We start from the raw sequence: 19,710 nt of genomic DNA on the forward strand, positions 1-19,710 counted from the left end.
TGATGCAAATCCTAATCTCTACTATAAGCAAAACAAAGGTGATATGCTGATATTAATTTTATATGTTGATGATTTGTTAATCACAGGGAAAGATCACCTCATAGATCAGTGTAAGAAAGACCTTGCTAAAGAATTTGATATGAAGGACTTGGGACTCCTTCATTACTTCCTAGGTTTGGAAGTATGGCAGAATACTAATGGCATTATACTTAACCAGGGTAAATATACCTTGGACATTTTGAAGAGATTTGGAATGCTAAATTGCAAACCCATGACCTCTCCAATGGAAACAAACCTTCTTAAACTTAAGGAAGCAACAACAAAATCACAACCATCAGATCCTACTCTATATAGGCAAAAGATTGGGTCTCTGATGTATCTTGTAAATACAAGACCAGATATATGTTATGCAGTTAATGCCTTAAGTCAGTTTATGTGTGAGCCTAAGGAGATCCACCTGATTGTAGTAAAACGCATTATGAGATACTTACAAGGTACTCTAAACCTTGGTCTCAAATATGAGAAAGTTGATCTAGACCTACACAAATTTACAAACTCAGATTGGGCTAGAAGTGTGACTAACAGGAAAAACTCTTCAGGGTGTTGCTTTAGTTTAGGCTCAGCCATGATATCCTGGATCAGCAGAAAGCAGTCTTCTGTGGCTCAGAGTTCCACCGAAGCCGAATACATTGCAGCTTCCATGGTGGCCTGAGAGGTAGTATGGCTTAGGAAGTTGCTTGTGGGATTGTTTGGAGAGCCTATGAAACCTACTATCATACATCATGACAATCAAACTATATAAAACTTTCAGTAAATCCAGTGTTCCATGACAGATCCAAGCATATTGAGATTCCATACCACTATGTGCGAGATATGGTAGACAAGAATGTGATCCAATTAGAATATGTTTGTACAAGAGATTAGACTGCAGATATTTTGACCAAACCTCTTTCCAGAGTGAAGGTTGATCACTTCAGAAAAGGTTTAGGTATGATAGAAAGGTAATTTGCTTTGTAATCTGTATTTACATATCAATAAGATGTTTAATGTGTAAACTTCTTTGTCATGATAGGACATTTTGGATTTTATCCCTTGGGTTCATATCTAAGAGGTGACAATCTCTCAAGATGATGAACACTTGTATGTAGACATTATAAGGTGACGATCTTATGATTTTCAAACCAGTTATCATGTTGGATCTCTGGTATGTCATGGATGTGCCATGACTGTGTTGTGGTAAAACATTTATATAAGATGTTAGTGCACATACCACAACTTGGATAAGATGAGAATTTAATCATCCTCATATGTTTATCCTTAAGTATTGCATGTTTAGGCAATACTAATATCACATGCTTAGGTGATATCCTGTCATCACAAGATTGATGAGATGAACATTTGTATCACGTGTTTAGGTGATATTTCATGTCATGTGATTAGGTGATATGATTTTCTGAAGAGTCTGATTGTGTAAAGAATACTAACCATCATTTGAATTGTGATGCTTGATATGTTGTTTTTCATTTATCTTACCTAGCTAAGAGGGAGTGTTAATGCATGATAGCCTCGGTAAGATAAATGATTGAATGAGAGATAAATGAAGTCTCTCATTCAATCATCTATCTTATCGATAAACTATGATGAAAAACTTCAAGCTATCATTCCTTCATTTGATGATCATTCTTCAATTTGTATATGTTCAATCATACTTGTAAAGTTCGATCAATGCTTAACTATCGATAATCATCGATTGTAAATCTCATAGCACAGAATACCGATTGGTATCGGTTTACATTATAACGTATGCACTCCGATTAATATCGGTTATCATATTAACTGTGAACACCGATTATTATCGGGCTTAACCAATGCACTCCGATTAATATCGGTTGATATATTAAACGGTGAATATTGATGGTTATCGGACTTAACTAATACATACCGATTAATATCAGTTGTCTTGCATATGATAGACACCTCGATTAAGTATTGGGTGGTTTGTTAAATATACACCGATTGGTAAATGCTACGATGAGTCAAAGGGTGCGATCAAGTAATGTCTTGATTGATCATGTCTAATAGATCAATTGACATTTGTGAGAAGGACATCGAAATCAATTAATGCTCCTCTCACCTGCAATATACAAGAATATAATCAGATTTATTATATTGAAGATATAATACATAGTTAAAAGAAAAGATAACCTTGAATATAACTTGCATCTTGAATTGAGAATTGAATAACATTTACAATTTGAGCTACACATTTTGGGTTGTTTTAGCTTTAGTTTCCTAATTACCATTTGATGGTCTCCTACATATTGGGTGCCTTATATGGAGGCTTCAATTTTGAGTTTTAAAGGTACTGTTATGTTGCCAAAATTACTCCAAATCTCTTGTTGGTGATACTCCTGTTAAGGCTTAGACTTTGCATGTTTATTGTAACCATTACTAAATAATACATTGAGTTTCTTTGGAGTCTGGGATTTAGGATTTCCCGATGTAAGCCATTGTGTTATGATATATTATTGTGTTTTTTACCTTGTAACTGCAAAGATTTAATTTATTTGTACATTCTTCATCTCATAAAATAGTGCAAGAAGCATATTCTAGTCTACTTCCTTTCACCTTCTACTCTTCCTCAGAGCATTGGTTTTACTCTTGAGATGCTTCATGTCTTGACAACAATTTCTCTTGGACCACAGATTGATTGCTAAATGGCACAAAGGATCTATATTCCTAGGCCATCTGGAATGTATTAATGGTCATCCCCAAGGAGTAGATCTTTCCTCTGGGATGGGAGGTAACATCTCCCAAAAGAACACCCCTAACTAAATGTCACACCATCTTGTTAACCATATAAACACAAATGAGAACAAAATGGAATAGGGTCAATAAATAATCCTAGAGCTCCCGATGTACCAACTATTTTCTAATACCATATGTAATGCCAACACTTGTAGCTACCCAAAATCACACGTGGATGAAAAAAATTATAATAATTTTTTATGAAAAGAAGATAAAATACAATAACTAGGGGTCATTTGTGCAACCTTTCCCCACACATTCTTGCCTAACAACTTTGACATTGCAACAAAGAGGTGTGTCTATTTACAAGATACGCAACAAGACATGTGCACTAGTGCGATCCTAATACTCACTTTGTGCTTTGTGCGACTAGATGCCTCGGTAAACATGACTAGTTGACATGCACCTTACTATGCTACGTCTAAGTAGAAAGGATCCCATGGTCTTTCTAAGATTTGTATGGCCTAATAGTAGACAAGCTTAATAGCTAAAAATGTAAACGTGTCACAAGGACAATTTAATACTCTTTAGCAATTTTAGGTTTGCTTGTAAACCCTAATATGATTGAGTGGATGCATCTCAAACACTTGTGCCATTACAAGAACATCTCAAATGCTTGTGCCACTACAAGAAAATCATAGAGATATCTCAAATGCTTGTGCCCCTGCAAGAACATCGTAGAGATTACTATAAGTTTTGTCCAAGCATTTTGTGATCTACACAGCTTAGCCTCAACAATAATACTACAACTTAATTACAATCCCTACACAATTGGCCAGTGGAATTTGTATCATAACTCTAGGAATATTTTACAAGGCTAATAGTGGACCTTGGGGTGCTGTTTCCATGTACATGGCCCTAAGGACCCAATCTTAAGACTGCCTCTAATGCAAGTAACTTCATGATTCGATGGCACAATGGTCCGTCCTATTAGGGTGGCCTCATGGGAGACTACAGGGTTAAACTTTAGTAGCTGGCACACTAGCACTAGATTGGGTATCACTGCACCAAGTGCAAGGAAGTCTTACAATAAAGGTCCCTTAATCACATGGTAATCAAGACAGCATTACGCTACTGCACAGGTAATTTAATTTTTTTCTGCCTGCCAACTCTTCTATCAAATAAAACTAAAGCTTCAAATCCTCAGTTTCAGAGACCATGGCTTTTTGCAATGCAGTTTGTACTCATGCCTTCCACTCTATAGTGAAACAAGTCATCCCTTTATTCATGTATTCATAGTTTTGCATGCAAAATAAGTATTTATATTAAAGCAATAATTGAAATCTTCTGCTTCTAAATTATTGTTTTTCACCACTAGCTCTTGTCATGTCCCCTCCTTGATCGTTATATATATATCCTATGATGAAAATTGTCATTGATGTCAAAAGAATATGTTTCTCATGGAGATTGAAGAACATATTGAATTAGTCTTTGATTCACATTGATCTAAATCTGACCATATATATATTCTCAGTCTGATCATACGCAGACAGTAAAATTTATACTGAAATATATATATATAGAGAGAGAGAGAGAAATTCTGATATAGATCCAGTCCAGACAACATATTGTAATATATATAGACAGTATTACAAATATACAGACAGAACATTTTTATACTCTGTATAGAGACAGCCATATAATACGATGACAGTGGCAGATCATATCTCATGTGTATGCAGATATATTATGACAAATTACATTTTGATACATATGGAAGTTCGACATCAAATAATGGATCGTGGTTCTGTATGGTCAAAGTTAAGATGATCAAAACATAATGGATCACTATGTACAGGAATGGGAATCTGCAGCGGTGGTCAAAAAACTATACATCAGACTTTATTGGAAATATCATAAAGCAGCAACTGGAAGATAAGCAAGCGAACATATCTTAGAATATAATCGTTTTGAAGACAACGATTAGTTAATTAAATCAAAGTCATACACAAAGACCAAGCAATATGTGAAAGGGTGCGATAATATAATCAATTGTTTTGATGGTCAATAAAATAAAAGCAGTGTTTTGTAATGATCGTATTTTTGCTAGTAATAAAGAGACATCATAAGTAAAACAAGGCGATAATGATTGTTGTATTAAATAAATACACATCAGCATATCTTTTTGAAAGGATACGATCTTTCATGAAAAGGTTCGTGGAAGATATATATGGAACTTCTTTAGAGTAAGTTTGGGGGTGGGGGGAATAGAGCGATAATTCTGAAATTATTATTTCAGACAATTTGTAGCAGAAGAAAAATATAGAATTCTGAGAAATCGTTAAAGAGTCTTGACAGACTATAGGAGTATTATGACATAAATTTTCACAGTAAGTTCTAAGCAGTAACACCTTTGTTCTTGGTGGTATGCACGGGGATGTGCTCAATGTGTACGCTTAATATAATATTCCTATGCAGAATTTAATAATAATAAAATATAAGATAATAATATAATTATAATTATTATAATATTTTATAAGAACTGGTTTGCAGTTATATATATACATATTAATAATATCTGAAAATAAACAAAATATGAATATATATATATATATATATATAGAGAGAGAGAGAGAGAGAGAGAGAGAGAGAGAGAGAGAGAGAGAGAGAGAGTATTTTGGTCTGACGAATAAATATTAGAATATAAATCAGAAGAAATCTTAAGTAATATTAGGAAGAAGAATATGTTTTTCTGTTACGACTGTCTGTGTTTAAGAAGTTGGGAAAGGAGATGTTTCTAATAGGGGACATTACAATTGGTTTGATACTTACATTAAGAACTATGAATGTTCGATAGATGAACAATTCATTGGCTTCACCTCTAGAACCAAGTTGACAAAAACATGTCTACTTTTTCTTGGAATGCAAGATATGGAGCCGCATGAGTTCCTTTGTTGTACTTTTTGTGGTCAGGTACAGGATTTTTATCTATTTAAGAAGCATACCATATTGAGAGGAATGTGCAAGTTGAGTTATTCACACATTTATTGTTATCTGGAGAATAACTGGTGATATCCAATGTATGCACACCTGCATGAAAATTGTCAATGTTTTTGCTGAATATAGCCCAATGTGTATATGACTGCATGACTACTGTTCATTGTTTTTCGAAATATCCTGGTCGTAGCCTTTTATAATTGAATTTGATGAGCTGTGGAATGTTCTCCAGAAGGCTTGTTTATCAGGTTGAGAGCAATTCATGGCTAATCTGGGATAGCAGAACATGAGGAACCTACCCTAAAAAGATGATAATGCAAGTACATGGAGGGAGGAATTTTTCTGCTTTTTTTTCACACAGTTTTACTCTTCATCACCATGCCCATTAAATATCAACTCCTCTCCTATTGACTCATTGAGTATCCGGTTATGTAGTTTGGACGCCATTAAATTTAGTGAATGGGTTTACAACTATGTTGTAAATTGTAAAGTCTATTTGATACTCTTTCCCTTCTAGAAAATCCATTTTTTTCAAGGTATACTTTGTTTTGCAGCTAAAATGGCTGGCCGCTGAATAATGAAGCATGAATGAAACATGCCTATTATATATATCCAATGAGGTTCTGAGCTTTATTTTCATACTTGTTTATAGGTTATCTGCATAATTGAAAATTTTGCAAAATTTGAGGTATCATTCTCCTAAAATTATTTGAAGAACCATTAGGGATTGTCTTTGTAATTCTAAGAGCCATGGTATTCTTTTCTTTACAAATTGATATAACCACATGCCTCTCTTTGTTTTCTCTGTGTAATATTTTGCAGGTTTTTGCACTACGGGAAGCAGGCACAATGGCTGAAGGAGCCACTGCTTATGTGAGCCTAGAGCCATGCAATCACTACGGGAGAACTCCTCCATGTACTCAAGCGCTGATTCGATCAAAAGTAAAACGTGTGGTGGTGGGTATGGTGGATCCAAATCCAATAGTGTCATCCCAGGGTGTGGCAACACTAAGAAATTCAGGAATTGATGTAATAGTTGGCGTGGAAGAACATATATGCCAGAGCTTGAATGAAGAATATATCTATCGTAACCTAACAGGGAAGCCTTTTGTTGCAATGAGGTAAATTATCTTGCTAGTATTTCTTTCAAGTATTATGATCATATGGATATGGTATTCTTCTTTGAGATTACACTTTTGCATTAATATTCCGTTGAAAATATGTATGTCTTTAACATTTGCATGTGGTTACAGCATGACATTCTACTGTTTGCATAAATCATTCTCCTCAAGTGGTGTGATAAGTTTATAGTTTCTCATTTTCTTACTGTTTGCTTCCTTTACAGTCTTTTGTCTGAGCTTGAATTCTCTAGCAGGATGACATATATGATTCTTTTTGCTAAAGTGGAAATTCATACTTCATTTTCAAAATAAGACAAAATATTTTGGGCATCCCTCAGCAGATATTTTAGGACTTCATAAGAAATCTGTTTAGCAGTTCCATGACATCATGAATATTTTGAGTACTATTATCTTTTTTTATTTTGCTTTTTATAAAAATAGTTCAAAAAGGATGTCATGTTCATCCGGTAGGTTTGATAACTTATGTCCATCTCAAGGGCTTTCCAACAATGTAGAGAACATGGTCTCAACATGCATATTGATGCAGTAATTGCACATAAAAGTTTATTCACAAACCTCTGCCTTAATCTGTTCTGGAAATTGATCATAAAAACAGAAAGCTAAAATTGCAGGAAACAACCCCTGAAAATTTCACCAAAACATTCCATGCCTAAGACACTTTTGTAACAGGATGGATGCTACCATAATCCCCCAGACGCTTTTGCAACTACTTTGATGTGATCATAACTTCACTAAAAATTCACAGAAAACACACTTTTTGAAGATAAAAATTTACACAGCAGCGATGAACATGTTTCCCTAGTTTCCCAAATTGACAGAAATCACCATTATGCTGTCCAAAGCTCCAATTCACTCAAGAACAACCTAGAACTTCAAACTAAGGTTTGAAGATGATTGGGAGATCCTATGGACCTGCCCTATAGTACATTGAATCACAAATGTCAAATTTAATAGCTAATAAGGTCCATCCCTCAGAATTCAAAATGATGACTTTCAAAATCTAAACAATATTTTCCTTTTTTCAGGCAAAGTCCATAATAAACAAATGAATCTATTTTCAACATGAATTTGCTCAAATGAATATTACAATGGTAATTGCTAACCTATAACATCAATTCTCAATACATAAGTTGCATCCATAGGAACAATAATTATCACTCTACAATTTCGCTCGATTATAGAAAATGAAGAAAGGCTTAAATAAAAGCTAGGGACTCTTATAAGTTTCAAGTGAAATCTCCATATAGCTCCTAATTTGTAAAGCAGCAGTGGGCAAGTCTGTCACCCAACCAAATGGAATGTAGAGGTCCACTCTTACCTTGCTTAGAAGGTAGGCAACATGCACAAACACAATCCCACAAGTGGCAATATGCAAAAACATGGTCATTGTTTTCCTAACACATGAGGAATCACATATGATTCCAAAGAGGCAAATGGCAATGGTAGTCTGCAGTCCACATTTTTGAACCTGTCCAGTTTTAAACTTTTCCCATGTTTTCTAGACACCATATGGTGCCAAGGCTAAACTTCTCATGCCGGTTGAATTCTTGAACCAAATTATGTATCTTTTTCCATCGTGGTTCCAGTTATTGAGTTTCTAATCAACCTTTAAATGCTGCAAATACCTACACAAATCATTATGTGGTTTTCAAAAAAAATATCATTTTTTTTGATGTTATCAAATTTTTGTCGGAACCCAACATGGTTGTGACAACCACCCAAAATTCTGAAATCGATTTTCCAAGCTTCAAATGCTCCAAAAACTCTCCAACAATCATTTTTGGTCTCAAGAAAATAATAAGTTCTCAAATTTTGAAGAGGTTAGAAAATCTTGTCAAACTTGACGAGGTTGTCACAACCTTGTCCGAACTCGACATGGTTGTCACAACAATTAAAATTCCCTACAGCCTTTTTAAGGCAAAAAATTAAAAGAAGATATCAATTTGTCAGAAGTTTTGCAAGGTTATAAAATTTACGTTGACACCCACAAAGGTTGTGAGAACCATTTGAAAGCTCAACTAACATTTCTAAGAGTGGGAAAAGATATTCTAAGATAAATTTTTAAAGGATTTTTGGCACTTTTATAAGAATTTGAAGCTGGCTCTGGATCCCAAAGGAGGTTTTGAAACCTTTCCTTTCACTTGTCTATTTCAAGATGAGGCATATTATTTTATTATAAAGTTTATCCTCATGATGTTTTAACGGATTTTAGTGAAGAAAGTGTTATGTACACACGAAGGAAAAAGTTAATTATTTGTTTTATTGTAAATGATTTTCAAGAAACAGTTATGGGAACTCAAAAGTGCCTCTTTGTTATTTATTGTAAAATTTCCAAGGAGAAAGGTTTCAGTTTTTGTCTGAGAGTTGGCAGAGCTTTTTGAGGATAAGACTAGAGTTTCTCTTTTTGTACAAAGTGAAAACTCTGTGAACTCTTTTGCAAAAGAAATAAATAAAGAGTGTATGGCTGGTCTGTGAATTGGATATATTTCTTTATGTTGGGAGTTCTTCTGTCAGTGAATTAACAACTGTTTCTTTAACGTTTTATCATGTGTTTAACCTCTATTATTTTCCTCTGTTTCACATACAATCCTTTATGCATTTGGGAGATGAATCTGTGTTCTTTCTCCTTTGGTGTATTTATTGTTGTCCCTAATTTTGTATTCATAAAATTGGACAACCCCTTTGAATTTTTTATTCAAAAATGAAGATTTTACTCTAAGGCACGCTTTTCGAGGCCAAATTCTTGCTCCTTTCTGAATTGGACTAATCTTCGGTTTATCCTTGATCCACGTTTCAAATTTCATCACGTTCTGAGTTTGTTTACTTGGTCTTTTCTCCAAAATCGGGTTTTGTTCTCTGGATTGCAAGTGGGAAATTTTTTTCTTCTTCTGCAAGTAAAGAGACTTTTTGTTTTTAAGTGATAGGAGTTTTTTCAAACAATTGCAAGTGAAAGTTTATAAAAGATGTGTAACTTGTAATTTTTTTTTTCTTTTCCATTTACCTTTTTTGTCTTTTAAGTTGTTTTGTAGGAACTTTTTGATTATACTGCAAGTGAATTTTAAAATACAATTTTATGAGAACTTGTAAGTTCCTACTTTTCTTTTATTCTTCTTTATTTTAAAACTGGTAATCGGATTTTTAAAACCTGATTACAAGTCTTTAGTGTTTTTGTTTATGTGTTGCTAAAACTCGATTTTAGAGGTTTGAAAGGAAAGAATGTTTTAATTAAAACTTGAAGTTGGATTCTAGAAACCCAACTACATCTTTCTTATCCTCCCTTTTCCAACTTGTATTTAGTTTTTAATTTATGCCCATTACTTGCAATCGGATTTTTATAACTTGATAGCGCGTTTCTTCTCCAAGGGCATCAAACTTGTGGCTTTCAATCAATAATCCGACCCAAGTAGACGTATTCCTTGCTGAATCCGTTTTCATTCTTCTGCGTTTTGGGGGGATTTAACCACAAATTTTGCCACGTTTTGCATTCAACATTCATTGATAAGTGTTTGGCGCCAGATGGGAGTTTTCTTCTTCATCGTTTTTTGTGCTTTGAGTTGAATGCTAAGCCGTTTTTTCCTGCTACAAGAAATATGACATGGTGGCTGCATTATCTATTTATAAGATCATTTTGGGCCATCTCTTGTTCATTTATCCTTGTCTAGGGCATTAGATCAAGCAAGGTATGTATTTTCAACTTTGCTTTGCTTTACTTTGTTTTCTTTTTGTTGTTTTTACTTTCTTTGTGTTCTTGTTTGATCAAGCTTGTAAATAATCTTGCTCTTGCTTTTGCTTTGATTTCGGGTTTCTAGAAGATCTTCCCAAGTTGTTTGTTTCTTTGAATACAACTTGTGAATTTGCATGTTTTCCCCTCTTGCAAATTTTTCATATTTACTTGTATTCAGGATTTTGAAACTCGATTACAAGTAACAATGATAACATTGACCTTCCCCTTGGTAAAAAGAGTAAATATTCTTTTTACAAATGTACAATGTTGAGTGTTCAACTCATTCACTACTTTCGGGTTTTATAAATCTGATTGCAAGTAAGAGTTTTTCCCTCTTTCCAAGTTGCCAAGCTGAAAATATCCCTTTCCGTACCTGTACATGGTCATCCAAGTTTACCATCATTGGTCAAAATCATTCTTTCCATCATTTCCCTCATGTCAAATTTCCTATTCACTCCATTGCATTCGTTTGTCACACCTTCATTCATTTTTCCCATTATGAGTCTACTTGCAATCGAAATTTTAAAACTTGATCGTAGTTACGTCTTGTTGATGTGTTTTTTATGCACATAACAATACAGAATAAATTGCCAAAGTAATTTACCCTCTCTTGAACAAAATCACCTCAGATGCTAAGAATGAGATCAACTAAAATGTTTCCAAGGTTTCTACATGTCAGGTCTTGACGAGTGGGTAAGTTCAGTGGTTGATGTGAATTGCTGTGTTTCACTTTGGGGACTTACGCAAATGCTTGGATTATCATGAATGATGCGGAATAGGTGTGCTGACAACTTGAGATTTATCAATAAGGCTCTGGATTTACTTCTTACTAAAAAAGGGGGAAAAAGGATAGGGTTCAGGAAATCTATTCTAAACCTAGGAATGTAGGAAATGATGAAAGGGTCTAGTGGAATCAAACCAGGCAAGGTCTCACAATCAGGTATTGACACAAGTTTAGTGCAATCATCTAAGGTATACTTAATGATTTTCAGACTATTACCATCAAACGTAGACACCATCCAAGTTAATGCTTGTCAACGGACGCATAATAGTTGAAGTTATGCTTACTCAAACTCCAGTTGACCACACAAGGCGCACTTACCAGCGGCAAGAGGCTAGTGGTATGGATTAAGGATTCCACACAAATAAATTCAACAAATCTTCCACTCAATCTAACATACGTGAAAATAATTCTAATCTAAATTCTAATCTAACTTGGAGGAATTGAGAACCATGAATGCAAATACAACATTTGAAGAGCAAAATCACCAACAATTGAACAATGATTAGGATTCAAATAGCTGCAGCATATACCAACAATTCTACAAAAACTCTCTCTTACAAATGAGAGACAAAGGGGCATATATAGAGTCTCTTACAACATGGATGGCCTAGATTGATCTAAGATCAACGGCCAAGATTACAAGATAAAACCCTAATTAGGGTTTGTACAACCACCATTACATTGGCCAATAAGAAACGAGGGTAGGTAAGATAAATAATATTTGATGTAGCGCCATGTGTCACCTATTCCCTCCTTGAATGAATGTTGACTTGGCACCCTTTGATTGAACGGATGGTGACTAGGATGCCACCTCAGCGTACGTTGCACACTTAATCAATTTGCCTTGTACATTCTTCATCTTCACAATGTTTGGAATCCTTTATGATACTTTACATTCCATCCTTATGTTAAGGAATTCCATGAACTGTTCCCTCCTTATGTTTGGAAAATTTCCCAATCTTGGAATCCTGAAACATTTCCTTCCTTGATGCACTTTGATATTGAAATTCCTTGATGTAGTTCCGGATTTCTTGATGTGAAATCCCTTGTGCTCATTTCTTGAACTCGCCTTCGTTCATTTATTCATCATCAAGGTGAAGTCTTCTTCATGATTGATCTAGCCCTCATCTTCACCTTCTGGAATCTCTGTCCGGAAATCCCCATCCAATCTTTGAAGTATTGATCTTCCTTATCCGCATTGCGTGCATCCTCCTTCACTTCAAGCCTTGATCATGCTTCCTTTCCTCGTAACAGTCCTGCAAAACAAATAAGCATTGAATCAAACATTATATGATAAACTTAACTTCAACCTTGGTGGGAAATTCATCTGCATATGGATTGATCATTCCTCAAAACCATCCGCATTATCCTTGTCCATTCTTCACTTGGTGGAAATTTGATGCCTATTTGGACAACTTCCTTCCTTTGTAATTCCGCCTTGTAGTGGAAATGCGACCCTCATCCGGACTCATTGTCCTTGAAAATCTTGTGTTGACTGGATCACCATTCCATGGAGTGGAAATCCGGACACCATCAGGACTTTGTTCCTGATATTTGTCCCAACATGTGATAGGTAATCTTAGAAGATTGTAACACCAATTCTGGAAAATATGAAGGTTTGGATTAAAGGTTGGAAGATTTTCCTTAAGAAAAACCGATTTTCAGACTTAGGATAAGTCTGATCATAATTGCTAAGTCTGAAGACACCCATGTAAACTCAGAAAATCAAGTATTTGGAGCCCAAAAATGAATGTCCAGGTCTGGAAATACCACTTGGAGGTTTGAAAACACTCAGAATGTGACTGATTTTCGATATAAAAGTTGTAATAAAAGTCTGATTTTCTGAGGACAAAGTCTGAATACGCCCTCCAATGTCTAAAAATACTCAAAAAATGGTGTATTGAAGTCTGATTTTCTGATTCTTAAGTCTGAATACACCCTGTGAAAGTCTGAAAATGGCTCCAAAAAGTCTGAAGACACTCTGAAAATGATGAATATCAATGGCTGGAAGTGGTCACAGCATGTCACATGCTTGCATTTGAATTATTTTGACCTTCAAAACTCATAAATGGTCACATTTGGGCACATCTATGTGGCTGGAAATGAAGTTTCAGTCTAAAGACAACTTGGTATACTCAGAAAAATGTCAAAAATGATGCCCGGAAGTATACCACAATTCTGAAAATGCTTGGAAAAGGGTGTGGAAAAGCCTGATTTTTTAGTTCTTAAAGTCTGAAGACACCCTTCCAAGGTCCAACAATGGCTGCCCAATGTCTGAAGACAACCTGCAACTTCAATAAATCAGTCATTCAAACTTGTCGCAGTCATAGGAAACACCTGTATTTGATGGATTTCACCTTCCGAAAGTGAAGTTTGTCAAATCTGGGCACAAACAAAGGGCTGGTAAAAAATATCTAAGTCTGAAGACAAATCTGAAAATGGAGTTTCAGACTTAGATCAGCAATGGAAGCTCCACCAAATGCCCAAAAACCTCATAAGAAATGACGCCCAAGTGAAATTTTCCAAGTTGGCAAGTGGCTGGAAATGAAAATCAGTCTGAAGACAACCTGCAACTATGGAGTTTCAAACTGTAACAACAATGGCAACCCTTGAAAATGCACTGAAAACTCCTCCAAACAGACCTTGAAAATGCATTGAAAACTCCTCCAAACAACCCTTAACCAAAATCGCCTTAGTGTGGATGAGCTGGGCAATGAAGAATAATTCTGAAAATGTGTTCCCAGCCAACAATAGAGGTCATATCACTCCCAGCAATGGCGCCCAGCAAGGTCTGAAAATAATGGCAACCACCAAGCATGAAGAAAATCACCCCAAACAACGACACAAAGCACTCCCAAATAAAAATCGAAATTTTCCCAGCTATGGCACCATTCCAAAATTCTGAAAATGTCTTCCATGGTAAGCTCGGATCTGCAACAATGGAGGTTAGAACAGCCAAGCTGGAAAAAATGGAGGACAAAAATCCTCAACCCAACACTTCACTTGAGTACTTTGCCAAAATTCGCCAATAAGAGAGAAAAATCACCTTTCATGGAGACACCTGGCAGAAATAATAATAAAATAATGCTAAGTCTCCTCTCATATACTTGCTTTCACCTCTCACTTTCACCACACAAGCAATGTGGGATAAAACACTTGTATAAATACTTGCTTGGTGAAACCCTAACTTGTTTCTAGAAGGTTCAAACATTTAATAATTATTGCAAGTTATTAAATTTGCTTTTAAATTTTAAATAATCATTAATAATTATTTAAAAGCAATTAAAATGGGGCTTATTTATTAAAATATTACAATTTAAATCCAAAATAAAGCTTCCAAGGGGAAAATCGCTATAGGTTGGGATTATAAAATCCCTCAAAAATCGCTTAAGTGTCAAAATTTGCCCCATAGGGGAAATTCGACCCATGCTTGGATAAAAATCCATGCTCAAATTAATCAAAATGCACATAAAAACCATCCCAGGGGAAAATTGATATGAGTTTGGACAAAAATCCAGACAAAAATGCACTCATTTTGCAAAAATCACCCCCCAGGGGAAATTCGATGGGTGTCTGGACAAAAATCCACACTCAAAACTCACTTAATTTGAAAAAAAACCTCCCTGGTGGAAAATCGACCTCAGTCTGGACAAAAATCCGGACAAAAAACTCTTCATAATGTTCCCAGTGGAAAATCAATCCCTGTCTGGATAAAAATCCGAACAAAAATCCTTACAAATATGCTCAGGGGAAAAACGATCCCTGTTTGGATAAAAATCCGGACAAAAATCCTCACTTAGTTGTCACAAAAAGCCTGGTGGAAAAACGACCTAGGCATGGAATTATCCTTGCATTCCAGTCTGCACTCCAGGGGAAATTCGATGGCAGTCTGGATAAATCCTGACACTTAGCCAAATTTTAGCACTTCCAGGGGAAATTCGACCCAGGTGTGGATAAACAGTGGGGGAAATTAGTAGCCAGTATGGATTTCAGGGGAAACCCATGTTTAGTGTGGATTTTGAGTGGGGGAATGGGTTGGGTAGTTTGGAATGTGAGGGGAAAATCACGTCTAGCATGGATTTTGACCTTTTAACCCTTGGAATATGGATTTCCCTTAGGATTTTATCATTTTAACCACTCAAAATCACTCAGCGACTTTAAATTTAACTGGACTTAGACTAATTTTCCAAAAATATGAGCGAAACGCTAGGAAAATATTGGAATAAAGTGCGAAACCAATTTAAATAATACCTTTGGAGCGAGAAAACAACTCCAAAAGGTCTGTGAATATCTTGGCACTTTAAAATCATTGATGCGCGTGTTTAAAAACACGTTAACGTTCAATAGATCTAACACTTAGCAAAACTTAGGATCATTAAAATATCATTTTTTGCAACTTGATCCTAACACTTCAAAAACCCTAGATGGCACTAGGCATGATCAAAACTCCGAGACTCGGGCACGGGAAATGCAAAATTGCCCACTCTAAAAAGTGAAAAGTGGGGGTCCCCATTTGCAATGGGGCGATGTGTGAAGACGTCACAACACGTCTTCACAAGATTTTTTTCCCATTTTCATACTTGCAGTATACCTTTCAAGATCCGAAATTGGTCAAAAGCCATGCCTTTAAGTCTCTTGTTTATTCATCACTCCTTCGAGAACTTTAGCACTACGGTTTGAGTTTTTCCCATTTGAAAAAGATAATATGGCTTCTTCTGCAGATCATGATGTTGCTTTGACACTTCTGGATTTTCATCATAGCATTACAGATTCTTGTTCAATGATCGATTTGCCGGCATCATCTTCCCACAAGAAGATGAAGTACAAGTACAACAAATACGAGAATGAGATTTCTCCTTCACAAGTTTCTTCTTCATTGGAGGAGATTAAAGATACAAAAAATGGACATGTGGATATGTCAGATTTCCTTAAAAGGGTTGAAAAACCTAAGGATCACAATATGCAACATTTGTTGGACAGTCACATTCATCTTGTTTCTTCTTTCCCAGTGGCTGCCCTAGAGCCAAAATTTGTTCTTGCTTATGCTGCTCATTTTGATCGGGAAACTAGAACTATCAGAGTTGATGATGGAGAAGTTGTTATCCACCTAGATGCTGAAACCATTGAGAAGATTTTCAAAGTACCTACAACTCCCATTTATGTGGAAATCTCAAAAGAAAGTGCAGCAGAGTACTTTGTACAAAGGGAGAAGGAATGCAAGCCTCATATTAATAAATGGATTCATAAACCCCAAACTTATCTCACCCGGTGGGCCAAGTTGTTTCTTTGTGACTTCAAGGGAGAGATTGGTGACACAATTACTCTCCTAAGCAGGATCATGGGTTTGGAGCATTCCAATATCTTCGAACCATGGATGTACCAATTGATTGTGCTCATCAGGTAGTCTCAGCACATCTTTTGGGGTGAGATTGTTTGCGATGCTTTGTGTGAACAACTTGCTAAAGTTCCTACCACTTTGTCCTTCTACATGAATTCATACCTGGTATATATAGCAACATCACTCAGGCATTTCCCTGGTTTTTCTACCAAGGGTGATCGCTCGCTTGTGCCTGTGTGGGAATATTATGATCAACTACCTTTGAGACCCAATAGGCTCCATTACAGAAGAGTCCAAGATGCTTTCTTTGGTCACTACATGTGTTTATTTGATAAAACACTGAAGACTAGAATAGTGTCAGATGCTGCATGGGAAAGAGTGAATGAATATGGTTGTTTATTGCTTCAGTTCCCAACTTTTACCTATATGAGAGTTGGATGCTACAATGGGCAGCCATATATGCTTCCGAGATACCCAACCGACAAGGTCATCCTTATGGAGTTGGGAAGACAAATCATGGCAGTTCATGCACAACAATCCATTCGACATAAAGCTGGAATGTGGATATCATCAAGTAACCCATTATAGATTGGTCGATATTCCCTCATGACGTCTACAAAAGCTAAAGCCATGGAGACTGAGATGCAGGAAATCAAGCTCAAAAGGTTCATTGCAAAGAAGATTACCGGAGCATGAAAGAAAGGATTAAAAAGATTTTTCACACACGTGCATCGCATAGAGGACATCTAGATTGATCTTCGCACAGAAGAGGAAGTTCGTAGGATGGATTATTGCAGGCTCACACTTGAGCAAATTGTTGACTTGAACCCGACAAACTTTCCTGAAGGAATGGTTGATGATGGGAACATACTTGATTTCGAGTTTGTTGAAAAGAGAGTTCATGAAGCACCACTTCCATCAATTCAATGGTCACAAAAAGAATGTACCTCCATTCTGGATAGATTCCAGCCTGTTTTGACTAACACCAATGCTTGGCTCAAAAGTAATGGTGTTAGACTTATCAAGATCAAGATTGACAAAGATGATGATTCTTCAGGGCCTATTGGACACATATTTGAAATCAAAGTTGATAACAAAGAAGGTGCATCATCTTCTGCTACATGAATTGAGTTAAGAGTCAGTAGAGCAATGGTGATTCCCCCTGAAGAAGTAACAGTGAAAGGAAAAGAGAAATCTCAGCTTCATATTGAGGTTATTGATTCCGAAGATCCAGAAGAAGATCGGGAACAAGATGATGCTCCTAAATCCACAACTTCAGAGTCACCTCACGAAATTCCTTCTTAGATTCCTTTGGATGTGCTCATGTCTCCTTTTGACACTGATGTGGATTTTTTTTCCACCGTTCACATTGCTCCTGTCCCATTGAGTGTTTCTGCTCAGAATGTTATTCCAATTTCAGCATCAGAACCATCTCTTGATCATCCTCATGAAGACTTGTCAAACATTTTTGATGAGAATCTTGCATATCTTTCTTTGCTCAGCTTGTCATTAGTAGAAATTGATACTACCGCTACAAATTTTGAGAATTTCATGATGGAATCCTCACATCCTTTGCTTGCTAAGCAGGCAATGATTGCTGTTCAAATGGAAACTTCTCCCAGGGTAACAATTGTAGTCCAAATGGAGCCTATTTCTTCACTGCCTCCAGCTATTTCTGAGACAAATTCGATGACTTTATCTCCATGGCTAAGCTCCTTCAATCCTAAGAGAAAGAAGTAGGAAATTTCTCCTAACATCTTTGCTTTTCAACAACTTAAAAACTGCTAAAAGAGCTAAAATGGTTTCAAGAGTGATGGTAGACAATGACAGAATGAAAGTTGCAAAAATTGTTGAACCAATTGTGGACAAGCCACATGAAGAAATGCAAGCTTCAAATTATAGAATCACAAAGGTGGAACTTGGTAAGTAAACACATGCAGTTGTCATGCATGATGCTCAGCATTCAGTGACTTCATTGGTGCAGCGATATGATGAACTTCTGGCAAAGAAAGACAAGCTGAAAGAAGAAAATTTGTAGCTTATCTCAGTGATCCAAAAGGTCACTAAATCTTCAGAGGAAGGGCCCAATCCTTCAACTTCTTTTGTCTCAGAAGAATCAATCAGGGAAATTGAACGAGCTGCTCAAAAAGCGCAAGCAATTGTTTCTTGTGTAGATCAGATTTCTGATCTATGTGCTCAGGTGTTGAAGGAAACGTTCCTAGTGATGGTCAAATAATTGGAAATGACCAAGGTAAGATTGAACTAGACTTCTGAGGCTTTCAAACAGAATTTGGAAAATATTGAGAGCAACTTAAGAGTTTGGCATAGGTTGCCACAAGAAAAGTTGGATGTTCTACAAGAAAATGGCATTATTCCTACTAGAATCATGCATATAGAATTTGGAGAACTTCTAGAGAATAAACCCTTTGTTCTAAAAGAACTCATTCAAGAAATTGATGGCGCCTCAAAATTGCGCATGGAAATGGTGCAAGATGATGTTTCTCGTTTTGAGAAAATCTCTTGTAAGATTGTAAGTCAAGATGAGGAGTTGTTGTCTGAAGAAGAAGTTTTTTCTGATTTGAGAAGAAAGATTCATCAGGAATGGGAAGCTAAATAGTTTTTAGTTACATCAATTCAGGCTTTGGTGAAATACCAAACCTTTCTGGAAGAAATTCAAGTTGTTCTGGAGAAGCATAGACTTTCAATTCTCAGTTGTTGTGATGTTGTTATCAAAACAGTTGCTGTTGCTAAGAATACCCATGAGCCGAATTCTGATGAGCTGCAAGGAATCATCCAGAAATTTGAAGAATACATGGCCAAACATTTGCTGCATAAGTGTCTTTGACACTTAATTTTTATTTCAGAATTGTTAAATTGTAGTTTTCTTTTCGACAAGTTTACATGTAAAAACAATTTTGTAATTGCAAGTAGATTCGTCACTTGCGCTTTTGTAATTACAAGTAAACCAATTACAAGT

The 19,710-nt window shown here is 35.9% G+C and overlaps 1 protein-coding gene across 1 annotated transcript in view; it reads left to right on the forward strand.

Moving 5' to 3' along the window:
- Positions 1 to 19,710, forward strand: part of LOC131060778 (riboflavin biosynthesis protein PYRD, chloroplastic) — a 100,203-nt gene that overhangs the window by 36,293 nt on the left and 44,200 nt on the right. Inside the window, exon 2 of the mRNA XM_057994168.2 lies at positions 6,568 to 6,866. Within this exon, the coding sequence (XP_057850151.2) occupies positions 6,568 to 6,866 (299 nt within the window). The remainder of the gene's footprint in view (positions 1 to 6,567; positions 6,867 to 19,710) is intronic.

Source organism: Cryptomeria japonica, chromosome 10 (genome assembly GCF_030272615.1).
Source record: "Cryptomeria japonica chromosome 10, Sugi_1.0, whole genome shotgun sequence".
In the NCBI taxonomy this organism is placed as follows: Eukaryota; Viridiplantae; Streptophyta; class Pinopsida; order Cupressales; family Cupressaceae; genus Cryptomeria; species Cryptomeria japonica.